Below are 16,676 nucleotides of genomic sequence, written 5' to 3'. Positions count from 1 at the left end.
GGGGTGGGGGAAGTGGAAGGGAGGGAGGTGACAAATGACAGATGTTTGTACCGTAAAAATGTGTCCCCCTTAGATCAAAAATTGACCTGTTTTTTTATTTTCTTAAAATCCAATAAATACTGCCAAATATCGGGGTGGCTCCTTTTATTTGGCCAACTCTGTATATATAAACTAGTGTATTTATATTTAAAATTTAATTTTATAACTTAAAATACAAATAAGGGAAACTTGTGTCTATTGGCCGGATTTATATATACATTGTTGTATTACAGATATTTACATAACATACTTATATCATCAGGTAATGAGAACTTTCGAAATAAAACACTTAACAACAAGAGTGTTTGAAACTATTTTGTTAAGAATTAAATTCCACTGAACACTATTCTATTGGTTTGTTATCAATGTCTTACAACAGTAGAAACTGAATATACCCATTTTAACATCTTAGCATTTAATTAATTTAATATTTCTACTATAAACATTAAGGATTCAACTTAGTAAAATATCCATACACTCTGTCAAGGTCATTTCAATGACTTACATAATTTACAAAAGATGAATAACAACAACAATCTAATATTATCTCAATCTATAATTTCAATAATCTAATATCTCCTAGAATATTGAATTTGAGAATTCACCATTAAAAACTGATCTTCCTCATTACTTCCTGTTTTTATTTTTTATCTGACAAGGTGTGTATATATGTTGGGTCAATTAGTCTTAAAATCAATCAAGTTATCAATTAATTTATTAGTTAATTAGTACAAACATCTAAGGTACATTTCCTTATCAATTTAATTTTTTAAATATTTTTAATTTTTCTTTCAAAAATGTTAAAAATATTCAGAATTTAATGTCAGATGTCATACGTCAACGCAGAACAGATAAAAGCAAATTTGAATATCCGACTTTGTCAGTCAGTTAGTAAGTAAGAAGTCTCTCGGTAGCCGCCGAAGAGACAAGACGTGCAGAGTGCGGACGAGCAGCAGTAGCAGCGCAACAAGTCGAGGAGAGGGAAGTGCTTTGGTGTAACGTACTTCTTAGTACGGCTGTGAATGTAAGCACAGCAACACTAGAGCGCTCGCTCTCGCTAGACGCGAAGACGTGGAAGCAGAGGCAAAAGCCAACCTCTTGGATGTGGTGAAACTCAGGAAGTTTGATTTCATTGAATTTTCTGAGACATTGCAAACAAGGGTTGGAAAGCAGAATAAGCAATAGCGGGCTCGACGTGAGCCCGCTACGGGATACTCTCTGTGCCTCCGTTAGGAATGGGTACAGTTTAAAACACTGTGCCTCGACACTGCAAGGTGTAGTTATTTAGAATACATCTTGCAGCCCCGGCCCCTAAGGTCAGAGAGTTGAGAAAATCAAGAGGATCCCGTACCTAGTTCTGTCTAGGTACGAGAACTACCGCGCTGTTGTGCAGGGAGCCAACCCTGAAGTCGATGTGGTGTCGGGCCAATCGGCTGAAAAAAAGGCTTCTTCTAAAAGTTAGGTTACCGCTCCCAACCAAAGATGACACGAGTCAGATCTCGGTCACCCCCCAGATCCAAGGCGCTTTCCCCGCCAAGATATGCAGACTCTAAAGAGTCCCTCCTGTTACAGCACCCTGAAGAGAGCAGCGATGACCACTCGAGCGACCAGGAAGATGGAAAAGACGGTTTTACAATCCAAAATCGTAGAATAAGAAAAAAGAAAAAGAAGTCAAAAGGCAAGGACTCCACGCAGAACGTCGAGACCACCGAGAACGTCACCGAAGCCACCCAGGAAGTCGAGGATTCCCAGAACATCGAGGCCACCCAGGAAGTCGAGGACATGGACGAAGACGTCCCAGGCGCCGAAGGCGGGGGCACTACCAAACGTCAGCGGGTTGAAGAGGATGCCGCCAGCGAAGACGAGCTGACAAAGGCCAACGCAGAAATCAACCGACTCAGAACCCTGATGAAAGAATTTGCAGCAAACGTTGATGCAAACAACAAAAAATACGAAGAGGTGATCGCACAACAGAAGGCAGAGATCAAAGAGCTGAATACGGAGATTCGACGAATGAGCGAAAAGATGGATGCCAGATTCGACGAGTTGATAGCTCTCCAGAAACAACTCGCAAAGAAATCGGAGAAGAAAAACCCCGAAAAGACGGACAAAAAGCCACCAGTAGAGCAGCCTGCCACCAAAAAGATGACCACCGAGCAGACTCGACCACCCAGCCAGAAGGCTACCACCTCGACGAAGGAGGCGTCCACCCAACAGAGGAAAAAGAGAAAGGAAGAGTTTCCACCCCTGGTGACACACCTTCCACTAACCGACGAGGAAGACGCCACATGGACGTCCAACCAAGAAAAAGCCATGAAACTAGCTCCCCAGGTACAGCTACCCCTCCCCGAGGAACCAGTGCCATCCACGAGCACAGATAGGGACGCGCTTGCCGCTTCCAGTCAAACTGATACAGTGTCAATGGAAACAAACCAAAACGAAGAAGACGCCGAAGAAGCCGTGTTACCTGAAAACCAGGTAACACCATACAGAAAACCGCCTGTAATTAAGTTACAGAGTGTCAGCGAGACAGGGGCTATTCTTACCATAGCCCAGGGCAAAGGCATCATCACCACAAACAAAATCTCCAGAAGTGGCAGAGAGACGCTCATCCAGGCTAAAAGCCCGGATGACTACAGAAAGATGACAAGGATAGTGGAGGAATATGCAGAAGCATACGCCGCCAAAGAGAAAAAGAGACTACAATGGATAGCCTTTCCACTCGACGAAGACAGGAAACCAAAATTAGTGTTACGAGGATTGCCCACGAATACCACCGAGAAGGCAATCCAAGAAGACATGGCAAACCAATATGGAATAACCTGCCACACAGCACGTAACATGTCTACGAGAGTAGGGAAAAGGAGGCCACTACCCATGTTTGTCATGACACTGGATCAGGAAGACGTGGAAAAAGCAAAGCGGGTAACGAACCTGTGCCACATGAAAGTTGTGGTAGAGGACCTACACAAGGCAGCAGGACCGACGCAGTGCTTCAACTGCCAAGGGTACCATCACGCCCAGAACTCGTGTCACAAGGACCCGAGATGTGTGAAGTGCGGCGAAGAACACCACTCAAAGCAGTGCCAGAGAGCCAGAGAAGTCAAGGCAACGTGTGCCAACTGCAATGGGAGCCACCCAGCCAACTACAGAGGATGTCCTAGGTGCCCAACCTGGGGGAGGCCTCCACCACAGAGGTCACAACAGCGACCACCACCAAACCGAAGACAGCAGGCAACCGGGGTATCCTACGCGCAAGCCACGCAGGGAGACCAACCAGCGCAGAACAACACACCGTCCAACCGACCAACCCTCCCAGACGAAGAGTACCTAGTCAGGATGGTCACAAACATCGTGACTAAGGTAGTCCAAGAGTTGATACTCAGCACCAGGCAGGCACAGAACTAATGGCAGAGAGGGGATACTTGAGGATAGGCTCCTGGAACCCGGGCGGCATAACCACAAATCAGAACATACTAGATGAACTCGCCAACAGATACGAGATGGACATCGTAGCAATTCAGGAAACAAAACTGACCAACAACTTCAACCTAAAGTTTCCTGGATACGACGTATATAGGAACGACCTCACTAGAAGATCAGGAGGAACGGCCATCCTCGTAAAGAAGGGTATTAGACACACCAGTTACACTACTCCACCACTGGTCAACATGGAAGTCACAACAATAGAAGTTAACATGAGGCAAGGCGCAATAAGGATCACATCAGCCTACGTAAGACCACAAGACCCTTTAATGGACGATGACCTAGATGCGTTCCTAAACATCGCCGAACCATCCATCATAATAGGAGACCTGAATGCAAGATCCCCCAACTGGAACGACAGAGCTACGAACAGGAATGGACGACTACTAAACAGATACATAGAAAACAACGAAGACACAATGGCAATGGGCCCAGAAGAACCTACCCACTACCCAGGAAACGCACTTCCGACACACATCGACTTAGTTGTAGCCAAAAACCTAGGACTGCAATCAGAATTAATCACGCTGGACGAAGGATCAACTGACCACCACCCCATCCTATTAGAAATCGGAACATGGGAAGAGACAAACCCGCCAAAAAGAACAAAAAAGAAAATAAAGTGGACTAACTACAAAAGGTTAGTAAGTGAAGGAATAAACATAGTGCCAGTAATAAACAATCCAGAAGAAATAGAAGGAAAAGTCCTAGAGTTCGAAAATATCATCCAAGAGGCAATTAGAAACAGCACAACAGAGGAAGATGTCGAGATATTCATGGGAAGGTTCAAAGACATACCACAAGAAACACAAGAGTTGATAAGGGAAAAAAATAGAGCAAAGAAAACAGCAAAAAGAACAAGAAACAGAGTAGATAAATCCTGGGCAAATATTTTAAATAGGGAGGTCCAAACGGCCCTAAAACTCCACCGTAGCGAAAAATGGGACAACTTTGTACAAGAGATGGAAGAACAAGACTCAAACATGAGAAATGTCTGGAAGCTCCAGAAAATGTTGAGAAGCGACAGGAAACCCATCCCCCCACTACATGGAAGATACGGCATGGTATACACCATAGAAGATAAAGCAGAGGCAATGAGGACTACACTCGAAGATGAATGCAGACTGAACTTCCACCAAGATGAAGACGACGACTTCCTGGAAGAAGTCGAAGAACAAGAAGAAGGACCAGAAGACCCAGAGGACTTCATCCCCCCAACATCACCGGAAGAAATCAATGAACATATCAAAAATAGTTCACCGAGACAAGCGCCTGGCCTCGACGAAATAACCAACAGAGCCCTAAAATATTTGCCCAGAAAAGCTATAGTGTATTTCACAAATATTATAAACGCAATATTAAGATTCAAGACATTCCCAAACAGATGGAAAGAGGCCCGTGTCATCATGATTCCAAAACCTGGCAAGAATCACACATTCCCACAGAACTACAGGCCAATCAGCTTACTTCCAGCGATCAGCAAGATAGTGGAAAGAGTCATCCTCAGCAGACTGCAAGCGGAAACAACCCGACTAAATATCATCCCAGAGGCTCAATTCGGATTTAGAGCAGAGCACTCCAGCGAACTACAAGTCCTCAGGCTAACCGAGTACATAGCAGCCGGTTTCAATGATAAGCAGTACACTGGAGCAGCGTTCCTGGATGTAAGCAAGGCATTCGACAGAGTCTGGCACAAGGGGCTCCTATTCAAAATGCGGGATTACGGGTACAGCGGAGCGATGACGAGGCTAATCTCGTCGTACTTGGGCGGCCGGAGGTTCAGGATTCGGATAGGACAAGTCCTGTCCGAACTCGGAATCCCGGAGGCTGGAGTACCACAGGGAGCGGTCTTGTCACCCCTGCTGTACACGATATACACCGCAGATGTACCTAGAACACCAGGTACCCTCATGAGCCTCTACGCCGACGATACAGCAATAGCGGCCAAGCATAGAAACGCAGATATAGCAGTGACCAACCTACAAACTGCACTAGAAGAAATTGAAGCATGGTGTATCAAATGGAAGATAGCCATAAATTCAGAGAAAACACAAGCGGTTCTATACAAGAAAGGGAGACAGCAGCCAGAGGAACAATTGAGGGTGCAGAACAGGCCCATCGAGTGGAAAAAGGAAGCCAAATACCTAGGAGTCATTATGGATAAAGGATTAACCTTCCAAAAACACGTAGAAGCCACAGTCCAGAAGGCCAACATAGCAAGAGCGAATCTAAGAGGACTCACAGGCAGAAAAAGTAAACTAACACTCAAAACAAGGTTAAGATTGATAAATAGTATAATCCTACCGGTATTAACTTATGCGTCTCTCGCATGGGGACACGTATGTAATACACACAAGAAGAAGATCCAAGCAGTCCATAACAACAGCTTGAGGGAGGCCGTCAGAGTCCCAAGATATGTAGCTGAAAGATTCCTGTTCAGAGAACTCCAACAGGTGAGAGTCACAGAAACCATGACAGACAAGGCAAGGGTCAAATTCGCAGAATTAGAACATCACCCAAATTACATACTGCGAGAGACGCTAAGATACGACGAGTTCCACCGATGGAAGCACAGACGCCCGAAACAACAAATTATAGGATAAACTAAAAGTGATAAGTGATAGTAGTGTGTTCGTAGCTCGAAACAAGTGCCGAAGATAGCGTTACCCACGAAGTCCAAGTACCACGACCACCTCCAAGGTAAGCAAATATTAGAAAATTAGAAGGGCCTTAAGCCCCCAAAAAAATTCATATAAAATAAAAAAATGGCGAAAGCCCCCAAAAAAATTAAAAAAAACCAAAAACACAAAAAAATTAGAGCATCGAGTCATCGGGCGGGGCCCAGCAGGGCCCAACAGGGCTCAGTGGGGCTCGGCACGATGACTCGGGGCCCAAGCAAGCAATTTTTAGTACCGCGGATAAGTTATTAAGAAGATAAAGGCATAGAGCGCATCACGCTGGGCCTAGTTTTTTTGCATTCGATTAGGATACCACAGTGGAATCTTATTACCCAGGGTTCCATTGTGAAGAGCATTTGGCTACGATAGTTGTGCCTCCATCGCGCATCAGCGTGCTATGGGGGGGAAAGGGATGGCCTGGGGCATTGGAGCGAGGTGGGGTGATCCCTGTATAACTCGGGTCAAAACACCTCGCCCCAATGACTTGTTACACCCGAATGTACTCCTTCGAGAGGGTGAACAAATCCCACAGGTCGGGTTAAATCAAATTGCTTGCTTGCTTGCTTGACTTTGTCAGTCAGCTGTTTCTACTAGGCCAACAATGGATGTGTGATACCTATACCATGAAAAAATTTTTTTGTGTTTGTGTAACGTGTAATGTGGCCGTTTTTCTGTTTTTACTGTTTGGGGTTGTACGGAGGACATAGCATATCCAACCAAAATTTATTTTCACAAGATGCAAATGTTAACACCTCAATTTTGTAGCGGTACTTTTTTTAACAATTGACGTAAGTAAAAAAAGAGTTTTGTACTTCTTTTTGTTACAAGACCTCTTTTTTTATTTTAGCATTAGCTCCGATGATGACGTTTATGTCGAAAGCGCTCAGGTAAAGAAATAAATTATTTACACACTTTGATATACTACATTTTTTATTTCCTCTATTCATTCAAGTGTGTACAAAGTTATCAGTCTTTCAACTATATTTGAATATAAAAACAACGTTTGCAAATTTCTTGCTGGGACAATCCTTACCTACTAAAGAATTTTTCTGTGAAATTTCCTTTCACACCTGCACAATTACGTGTACCTGTTATTATCGAAATTAAGTCAAAAAATGATATGAAAATTGCAGGCACTAAATAACCATCTAAACTGCTTTCTTCCTTGTGGCGGCACCCAATATATCAATATATCATTCATCTTTAGGAAAATCATTCTCTCAATCATGTCAGTGCAGCAATTGGAGGCGATTAAACGAGTTCAATAAAAAAACTTGTTACAGGGTCTCTCGATTTTCCGGTACACGTTTTTTAATTTAATTTTACTGTGTGAAGATGATATAAATTGAGATTTTTTATTTAATAAACACCAATAAGATGAAGAAAAAGACAGACGTACTCTCAATCATTTAATTGTGTACTTCCGACGACCGGTTTCGCTCTCTATAGGTTGCAGAGCATCATCAGGTCAACGGTTACAAGTCACTAAAGTAGATAAGTAAGGCCGGTTCCCGCTCACCGTGGGAAAAAAGTGAGCCAGAATCGGTATGCCGGTTCCCGCTCACCGTGGGAAAAAAGTGAGCCAGAATCGGTATGCCGGTTCCCGCTCACCGTGGGAAAAAGTGAGCCAGAATCGGTATGCCGATTCCCGCTCACCGTGGGAAAAGTGAGCCAGAATCGGTATGCCGATTCCCGCTCACCGTGGGAAAAGTGAGCCAGAATCGGTATGCCGATTCCCGCTCACCGTGGGAAAAAAGTGAGCCAGAATCGGTATGCCGATTCCCGCTCACCGTATGCAATATAATCATTATCATCATCATGACAATGGATCATTCTAGGGGGGTAACAATGGGCCATGCTTAACATATATAAAAATGCAATATAATCATCATCATGACAATGAACCATTCTAGGGGGGGTAACAATGGACCATGCTTAACATGTATAAAAATGCAATATAATCATCATCATCATCATCATGACAATGGACCATTCTGGGATGAAGAGCATGACAATGGACCATTCTGGGGGGGTGACAATGGGCCATTCTTGGATGAAGAGCATGACAATGGGTCATTCTGAACATGTATAAAAATGCGAAATGCTATACGATTATCATATATAGGGCTGAAAATATAATATTTGTACAAATTATGAAAAATCGAATAATTTGAAATATTTACAAAAATATTTTAAGTTGTTTATCAACATTCCGGATGTGGATGGTTGATAAGGAAAGAGTGCAGACGTTATTTTTGCAACAACAGGAATCCGTTAAAGATATGACAAACCACAATGCTAAAAGGCCGGATGGAGTCGGATGATAACATGTAACCACAGTTGTTATTTGTGTAAATGTTATCGCATATTTTTAAACCCACAAGGTCTTGTTTTTGCAAAACATGGAAATCTTATCTCTGAAATGAACAACGTAACCGTGAGAATGTAAACATGTGATCACGTTCGTGTTGCGTGGGGGTAACGAGCTGCGGAATCCTTTAAAAAACAAATCATTGACATTGCCAAAACGGCATTACAACATATCTTCTTTGCTAATGATCCGATTTTGACGTATGAGGTATCAAATGAAAGCGGTGGCGACACAGATGGCAACTATCAATTCTTCTTCTGTCAACGTTCAACATTAATTGCCAATTCTTCTTCTTCTTTTCCGTATAGTGCCTAACAGAACGTGACAGTGCCTAACAGAACGTGATGTGCATAACGTCACGTGAATCACGCGACGTAAATAACGTGACGAGAATAACGTGACCTGATGGTTTCTAATGGCCTCTAATGGTCTCTGCTACACTCTATTCCCTAATGGCATAGACTATTTATCTTTAAACCATCCTAACAGTGTACCTCTTTAACGTGACATTTTACCGTGAATAACGTAACGTGAACGACGTTCGACGCAGGAGATGTGCTCCAAAGTTGGAATTTATTGAGACATTTCACGCAGAACATGATCAGTACTAGTATGAATCCCATCGAGTACATACATAGGGTAATGGAGTTTCAAAGTAAACTCAGCCTGTTAAATAAAGATATTAAATCATATGAGGATTTAAAACAAATTAATAGCCAATTCAATAGTCTGCATATTGAGGGGCAAACGTGGAGGTCTGAAGAGCAGCAGCAGCAAGGTCTTTACGCCTTTAGAAAACTACCACAAGCTACATATCCGTTAAGACGTATTCAGCCTACACCATGGGAGCCACCAACAGCGAGAATATGAAAAGTGAAATAGACAATGTCTTGTGTAATATTAGCATCTGTATTTATTTTATTTTTGAAATTGTAAAAAGAAAATTTCAATCTTCATGTAATATAAGACTTGATCAATAAATAAGGTGTTTAAATAAAAAAACCAACATAATCTCCAACATATTTATTAATACATAGAAAAAATTACAACGGTATTACAGTAGAAGAAAACCAGTGTCGTAGACGATCCACATTTCTTTCGGTGCATGAAAATAGACCAACAGCGTGGCAGGGGTTTGTAGCAGGACCAACGTTTCCAGTAGCAAGAGGCGTACCATCAAACTTGCAAACATCAATAAGAAGGGGAAAAACTCCAAAAATGTGGCATTTCTTGCTTAAAAATTCGGCCTTTTGTTCTCCTCGGACATATATGTAATCAGCGGCATACAACAACTTGGTTTCAAGTATTTCATTTAGTTTGGACAATTCTACATCTCCATCAGAATATCGAATACCAAGCAGTTTTTTCTCCACGTATGATGCCGTCTTCTTATCCTCATTACTTAGCGCATTGAATGGTTTCGGAGGTAAAAATATGTAATGGCTTCGTTTAAAACCTATTTCGATGGTAAGTTCTTTGGGAACAAACCACCCGTCCACATCGAATCCCTGAATATCTATGAATGCTACTCTCATGATGACTGCTCGTGTACTACTGACACCTCATGCGTCTAAGTTAGACTTTTTACAATTTCGGTGAGAGGGAAGTACTCCATTACACAGTCGTGAATAATAATACAATAGACCTTGGTGTTGGCGGGAAAGCCAGTAGACGCTTCAATATCGAGTTTTACGTCAACGGTGGATGCTTTCATGCTTTCTTCTTGTTTCGAGCAATCGATAACGAACAACGCATGATGCTGGAAAGCTAAGAAATCAAGTAGAGGTCGTTTTTGTTGGGAATGTATGTAGCTTGGGTAAAATTCGGTATAGTTGAAATAGGCCTCGTTGTAGTCAGTTTTGTTAAAATCCAACTGCATTCTCTCGTTTGGCCAGTATTCTCCATTTAACGATAATCTAATACTTTGGATGCTAACATTGTCAAATAATGTGGGATCAGATGTGATTGTGTTACGTTTGCCTGTTTGAAAGAAAACAATGACATAACGTGGTCTTTCAACGGATGTGCTAGTTTTAACAGCCCAAACTTCACGCCTAGCACCTTTGGTAATGGCAGGCAATTCGTGCAATTCCCACTTTCTAAATGGAATAACTATAGGCTGATCTTGTTGAATGGATTTCATGAGTTCCAATTTAATTTCATCATTTGGAAATATGTGCTTCACTCTGAGTTCAATGTTGGTAATTTTAATCTTGGCGGTTGTAACAGTTGTAGTTTTGTCAGCGTTTTGTTTTTCTTTAATGACAATGCAATCGTTGTCGTTTCGAGCTCGAACTAGTCTTATTGTTTGACGACCACACGTAATCATTGGATAATCGTTGAAAATGTTAAAAATGTGCTTAAGAGGCATCTGTATGTTGAATGAAGTATCGTTAAGAATTGGGTCCTTAGGGTAATTCCATCCAGCCATAACCATATAATTAGAATCTTCTTGAGTATAACATGTCATGGCACGTACAGCACTTACGATGCCAGGATCCCGCACTGTTTCCATCTCCCTTGCGCTTTCGCTGTACGTACACGAATCGAAAAGGAAGGCACCCACATTATTTGCTAGTTTGACATCGCCATTTCCAGTTATTTCAAGTGATCCTTTAATGCATAACAGGGTTTCGCTCATGGCAAAAAACGAGTCAACTTGATTAATGCTAAATTCAACAATATCATTGCAGTTGAATGATTTGATGAATGGTGCATAAGTTCGGTATTCAGCCTTTCGAATTGATTCATCAAAGATTGGCTTACGATAAATATCAAATATTGGAGGCATTACTACGCTGTCTGAACGTGCTCGTTTTCCATACATTGTTGTCATTTTTGTAGTTTAAAACCAAGTGATTGTAAAAACAATTTGTTTGCGAACGTAAGATGTTGCCGCTTAGACTGCTGCACAACTAATGACGTTCTTGGAGCAGTAGATGGCCTTATTACTAGGCCCATTTCCCTCGTGATCTAAGTTCCAAAACCAACGTGCTCTCTTCTCCTCTAAAGTTTACAGGTCGTCCTTCTTGATCGAGAGCCAAGACAGTGATATTGGTAAGTTCACGCTGTGGCACAACGGGTAAATACAACAAATTGTGAGGAGTTTCGTCAATTGCGTACCCAGGATTCGATTGTATGACAAATTCATAGATCGTGTGACCAGGTCTGTTACCGTCGAAGGCTCCGGTACTAATGTTGCATTCAAAGCGTATGCTAGATACTTTAATAATCCTAACAGGTAGATCCGAAGAATATGTTTTGCCGGGAGGAAGTATTGCCGGAGAAAATCCCAATACTGTACCAAGACTATCTGGTTGCTTAAACGAAATCTTATATTTGCTAAATATTTGGCACTGTAACGTGTTGTGGTTAGGTTTTAGACTAAATATCGTTTCCGGTCGAAGCTCATTGCCAGCACCCAGTTTCTTTTGTATGTATTCTTCAATATCGACAATTTCATAACATCCATCGGGAAAATCAAATTTTGTCAATTGGTTTTTGTCATTGTAGTAATAAAACTTGTTATTTTCAATGTTTGGTATACTGTTGTAGGAATGAAAGGCACGAAGAGCTATTTCATAATCTTTGTTCGGATCCAACACGATTGGTGTGAAAGGTTGAAATGAAAATGTATAATTGGTACTAACTACTCTCAACAACTGCGACATGATGACTGATTCATACCAATAGATTAATAGGTTATATAGCGGAATAAAAATCAATTTTATGTTCGCATATTTTTTATTTGTTCCAAAGCAAGTTTACATAAATGGCAAGATGCTTGAGAATTGGCTGGTCCATCCCAGTGAGTCCTCCAATCTGGCCTGTTGTAATGTACGAAGCACGGAAGTAGTATCTGCAAGTTCCATTCTCCTCGATATTCTCCCGGCAATTTATGCCATATATATAACAATTCTATAGGTTCTACAGTTCGTATAATATAATCTAGCGGTATTAATTGTAGTTCTTCTTTACTGAATTCCTCAAAACGTTTTTTGTGAAACATGTGATCCATAAGCAGTTCCATGCCTTTAATATGCTCCATTATATAAAAACTTTAAGCATAAATGTCCACAAATGATTTGATTATAAGTTTGATACTGATGATTATTGTAGAAAATTCTGGCACGTGCACCCAAATATTTCACAAGTTCTTTGGTCGGCTTCAGATTACCAAATGAATCGAAATACTCTACGTCATCGTTTGTCTTTCTATATGCTACCCAATGTGTTCCGTTATGTGTGGACACATCCAAGTTAACTATTGCACATTCTCGCTGTCGAGGACCGTCTCTAGGCAGAGTGTCATTCATGAAAACTCCTCGAAAATGCGGTATTTTAAGCATTTTTGCGTAATGTGCAATGTCCAAGTCGTACAGCGGACGATTGGGTAGCTTTATTGGAAGTTTTTTTTCAAATACAAGCCAAATCCACCTCTGGGTTTCTTACGCAGGTACAGACCTGATCCGATGTGTTCCATCGCCTTGTTATGACGTATGTCTTCATCCAATTTCTTTTGGGCATTCTTTGCGTCAACCACAGTCTTCGCCACCCCTGCTGCACCGCCGGCTAAAGCCCCCAAAGCAGAAAGACCTGCAAATAGAGGTATGAGGGGTAGGAAACCTCCAGATTTTAGTGGCAATACTCGTGGGACATCAATTTCTTTGCGACCGCCAAGTCTTTTAATTACCGATTTTGCTATTCGTACAGCCGTCAAAGCAGTATCTTGTAACGATGCTCCTCTCTTCATGGACTTTGTGATTTGTGAGACAACATCTCGATTGAAAGAATAACGTCCCTTTCTTCCACGACGAAGTCCCATTCCCAACTTTCTTTTGGTTTTCATTCCACCGGTTACAATTAAAGCAGCACTTTTTTCACCAAAGCTAGCGTCCTTAGACTTGAATCGCTCCCAGGCTCTATTTTCCAATTCTTTATCGGCCTTGTGGCGTTCTTCGAGAGATGTATGATGCGAATAAGCGATATCGTGCTGTTTACACGCTGCGTCTAATGGATTAATTCCTGGATCTCCGCGTGCAAGACGTTTTTTTAGTTTTGTTCCAGGTCCACAATACTGATAACCACCAGGAATATGAAGCTCAATCGGCAGTTTATTAATGAGAGTGTTCACGAGACCGCCTCCTTCGAAGACCAACATTGGACTGATGACATGCAAGTGGCGACATCTATAATATATTGCCGTACTTATTTACTACACATGTCACACGATGAAGGTCGTTCAACAAGAGCAGACGCTGCCAATTGATAATCTAGACATTGTCCAGAAAGTGACAACCAGTAAACATGGAAAATTATTACCAAACTCATTCAGGGCCATTATTTGCGGTCCAAGTGGATGCGGAAAAACTAATGTCATGCTATCACTTTTATTTAATCCAAATGGCGCCAAATTCAAAAATGTATATGTTTATTCGAAATCCCTCTTTCAACCGAAATACCAACTACTGCAAGATGTAATAGCGCAAGTTAAAGGTGTTGGGTATTTTCCATTCAAAGACAATGAAGAAATTATCGGTCCAGACGAAGCTCAAGCAAACTCTGTGTTCTTATTTGACGATGTTGCATGTGATGGACAGCAGAAGATTCGCGAGTATTATTCCATGTGCAGACATAAAGATATCGATGCCGCTTATTTATGCCAAACATATTCAAAAATACCGAAGCAGCTAATAAGAGACAATTGTAACATGATTGTATTATTCAAGCAAGACGAGATAAATTTAAAACATATATTTGATGAACACGTATCACCAGACGTGTCATTTGATCAATTTAAAAAAATGTGTTCAGAATGTTGGCGTGACAGGTATGGCACGCTGGTAATTATGAAAGATTTTGCCCTCAACAATGGTCGATACCGCAAAGGATTTGATAAATATATAAAATTGTAAGCTAATTGTTTAGTCGTAAACAAAATGTCAGATGATACGGTTGCCATTGCCATGCGCAAGAAGAAAGTCGCCGAGTTGGCTAGAGCAATTCGCAAGAAATATTTGGCATTGAAATTAGGCAAGACTGAACGAGATGAGTCACTAAATAAACTTTTTAAACCAATCTCGACACCTCTCAAGGATATTGCTCAATCATCAAAAACGTTACATCATGCTATCGATAACAAGTTTAGACAAGTTAAAAAAGAAGAGGTGAAAAAGGAGGAGCAGGATGAGGAGGATGTATTTCTTGATGCACCCGATATAGCGACACCTGATGAAAACATTATTCAAGAGCCACTCTCCGGTTCTAACGAGATTCCGATGGATGCCACAGAAGAATTTATCGGCCGCTATCCTCCACTAAGTCACAAGCACATAAAAGAATATTTGAGAAAAGATGACAAAATCGATAGAAACTATGGTCCATTTTATGATACTATTAGTGGATGGATATTGGGAAAACGTCGAATAAACTTTGACAAAACCAATGGAGACATAGTAATAATTGGAGAACGTGATTTTGAAGAACGTAGGTTAGGTGGTACGCCAGGCCTATACCACCTGTTATTTTATGCCAGCCCAGAACAGTATAATGAAGACGATTTACAAAAGTATAAAACACTGTTGATTAACACAGAAATTCATCTGGATGCCTTAGGACGTCTTAAAGGGTCCAGCGGAGAAAAATACCATGCAATTATTAAACCTCTATTCAAACCATCTGAGACAACAATGAAAAAGCATGCAACTCGATCACAAAAAGAACTTGAACCCAGAACGAAAACAGCTCGGTCAGCATCTTCATCTACGGTCACAGGAACGGGGTTGGATGACTCTCGTTTAACATACAACGCTGCACCCTTAGAGTATATTTATTGGGATGATGTCAATGAGTTAGTTGATCGGCTGAAACTCTTGGTGGCTTCAAAAGACGCCGGCAACACATCTCACGACAACGAAATCGTGGCTATCATCAATGAACTAAAAGAAGCTAATATAATAGAGTAACTGGGAATGACAACATCATTTCCATTATGAGCGTCGACAAATTCGGTCATCATTCTCGTGGTGGTGGTGGTAGCGCCCAAAAGGTGATGCGAGTTACATTTCCACATACTTCTGACGGTAATATTAATGCCGAACATGTAAAAATTTGTAATGTTAAGGACCCATCGGAAAATGGTGATGCTGCAACGAAAAAATACGTTGATGCTCAAATAATGGAGTTGCGTAACGTACACCTGCCATTAATTCAAGCACATGGTGTGATATTGGAGCAAAAAACTGATGATATACATAATTTAGCTATCGGCCTTAATGAAGTAAGAAAAGAGCTTCATAAAACCACAGTCCCACTTCTCGAGCAAAAGCTGCAAAAAATAATCAAAGATGATTTAAATACAGTAAAAAAGGATACGGAGAATAATGTAAATAAGTTGTTGCAGCAAAAAACTAATGATATACAGGATTTAACCATCGGCCTTAATGAAGTAAGAAAAGAGCTTCATAAAACTACAATTCCCATTCTACAGACACATGACGCTTCGATGCAAATTAAAATAAACGAAATTAATGGTACTCTTGCTACAATTAAACAAGACATCATCAACAATTCGGATGACATAGATAAAAACGTTAGCATGGCTGCAGATAAAGTTGCAAAAAATTCGTTGAAAGTAGACCGGATGGAGAAGACGATAAAAGAAATGAACGCAGCATTACAGGGTGTAGTAGACAATCTTCATTCGATGAATATAGATACTCGCCTAAAAGCAATTGAAAGTCGTATATAAGAATGTCTAAAGAACAGGTGGTGAACGAATTGCATAAACATGCACGCAAAAACTATCCTCGTCGACGAACAATAATCAAAGGACTCGATGACTTGTGGCAAATGGATTTGGCTGAAATGCGTCCTTATGCGCACCAGAATAAAAATTATAAATTAATACTAGTTGTAATTGATTGTTTTTCAAAATTTGTATGGACACGTCCTCTAAAGACTAAGGCAGGTGAGGAAATTACTCGGGCATTTTCGGACATTCTCGCCCATACTCAACGAGTGCCGAAGAACCTACAATCCGATCAGGGAACGGAATTTTACAACAAAAAATTTCAAAATTTAATGAAAAAACACGAAATTAA

The 16,676-nt window shown here is 41.1% G+C and overlaps 2 protein-coding genes across 2 annotated transcripts; one reads left to right on the top strand and one right to left on the bottom strand.

Annotated features, from left to right (window-relative positions):
* Positions 1–1,521: 1,521 nt before the first annotated feature.
* On the top strand, positions 1,522–9,444 carry LOC126882479 (uncharacterized). Its single transcript, XM_050647444.1, has 2 exons — positions 1,522–2,160; positions 9,169–9,444. The coding sequence occupies exons 1-2, from the start codon at positions 1,522–1,524 to the stop codon at positions 9,442–9,444; spliced, it is 915 nt and encodes a 304-aa protein (XP_050503401.1).
* Positions 9,445–10,144: 700 nt separating this feature from the next.
* LOC126882478 (uncharacterized) lies at positions 10,145–11,401 on the bottom strand. Its single transcript, XM_050647443.1, has one exon. It carries the CDS (start codon positions 11,399–11,401, stop codon positions 10,145–10,147), a length of 1,257 nt encoding a protein of 418 aa, XP_050503400.1.
* Between the last annotated feature and the right edge of the window lie 5,275 nt (positions 11,402–16,676).

The sequence above is a fragment of the Diabrotica virgifera genome, chromosome 3 (assembly GCF_917563875.1).
Source record: "Diabrotica virgifera virgifera chromosome 3, PGI_DIABVI_V3a".
Classification (NCBI taxonomy): Eukaryota; Metazoa; Arthropoda; class Insecta; order Coleoptera; family Chrysomelidae; genus Diabrotica; species Diabrotica virgifera.
Note: the sequence above shows the minus strand (reverse complement) of the source record. Positions and strands in the feature narration are given on the sequence as shown.

Coding starts and splice junctions, on each gene's coding strand:
- LOC126882478 (XM_050647443.1), bottom strand. CDS start 11,401: ATGTATGGAAAACGAGCACGTTCAGACAGCGTAGTAATGCCTCCAATA.
- LOC126882479 (XM_050647444.1), top strand. CDS start 1,522: ATGACACGAGTCAGATCTCGGTCACCCCCCAGATCCAAGGCGCTTTCC. Junction 2,161..9,168: donor AGACGGACAAAAAGCCACCA/GTAGAGCAGCCT, acceptor CATTTCACGCAG/AACATGATCAGTACTAGTAT.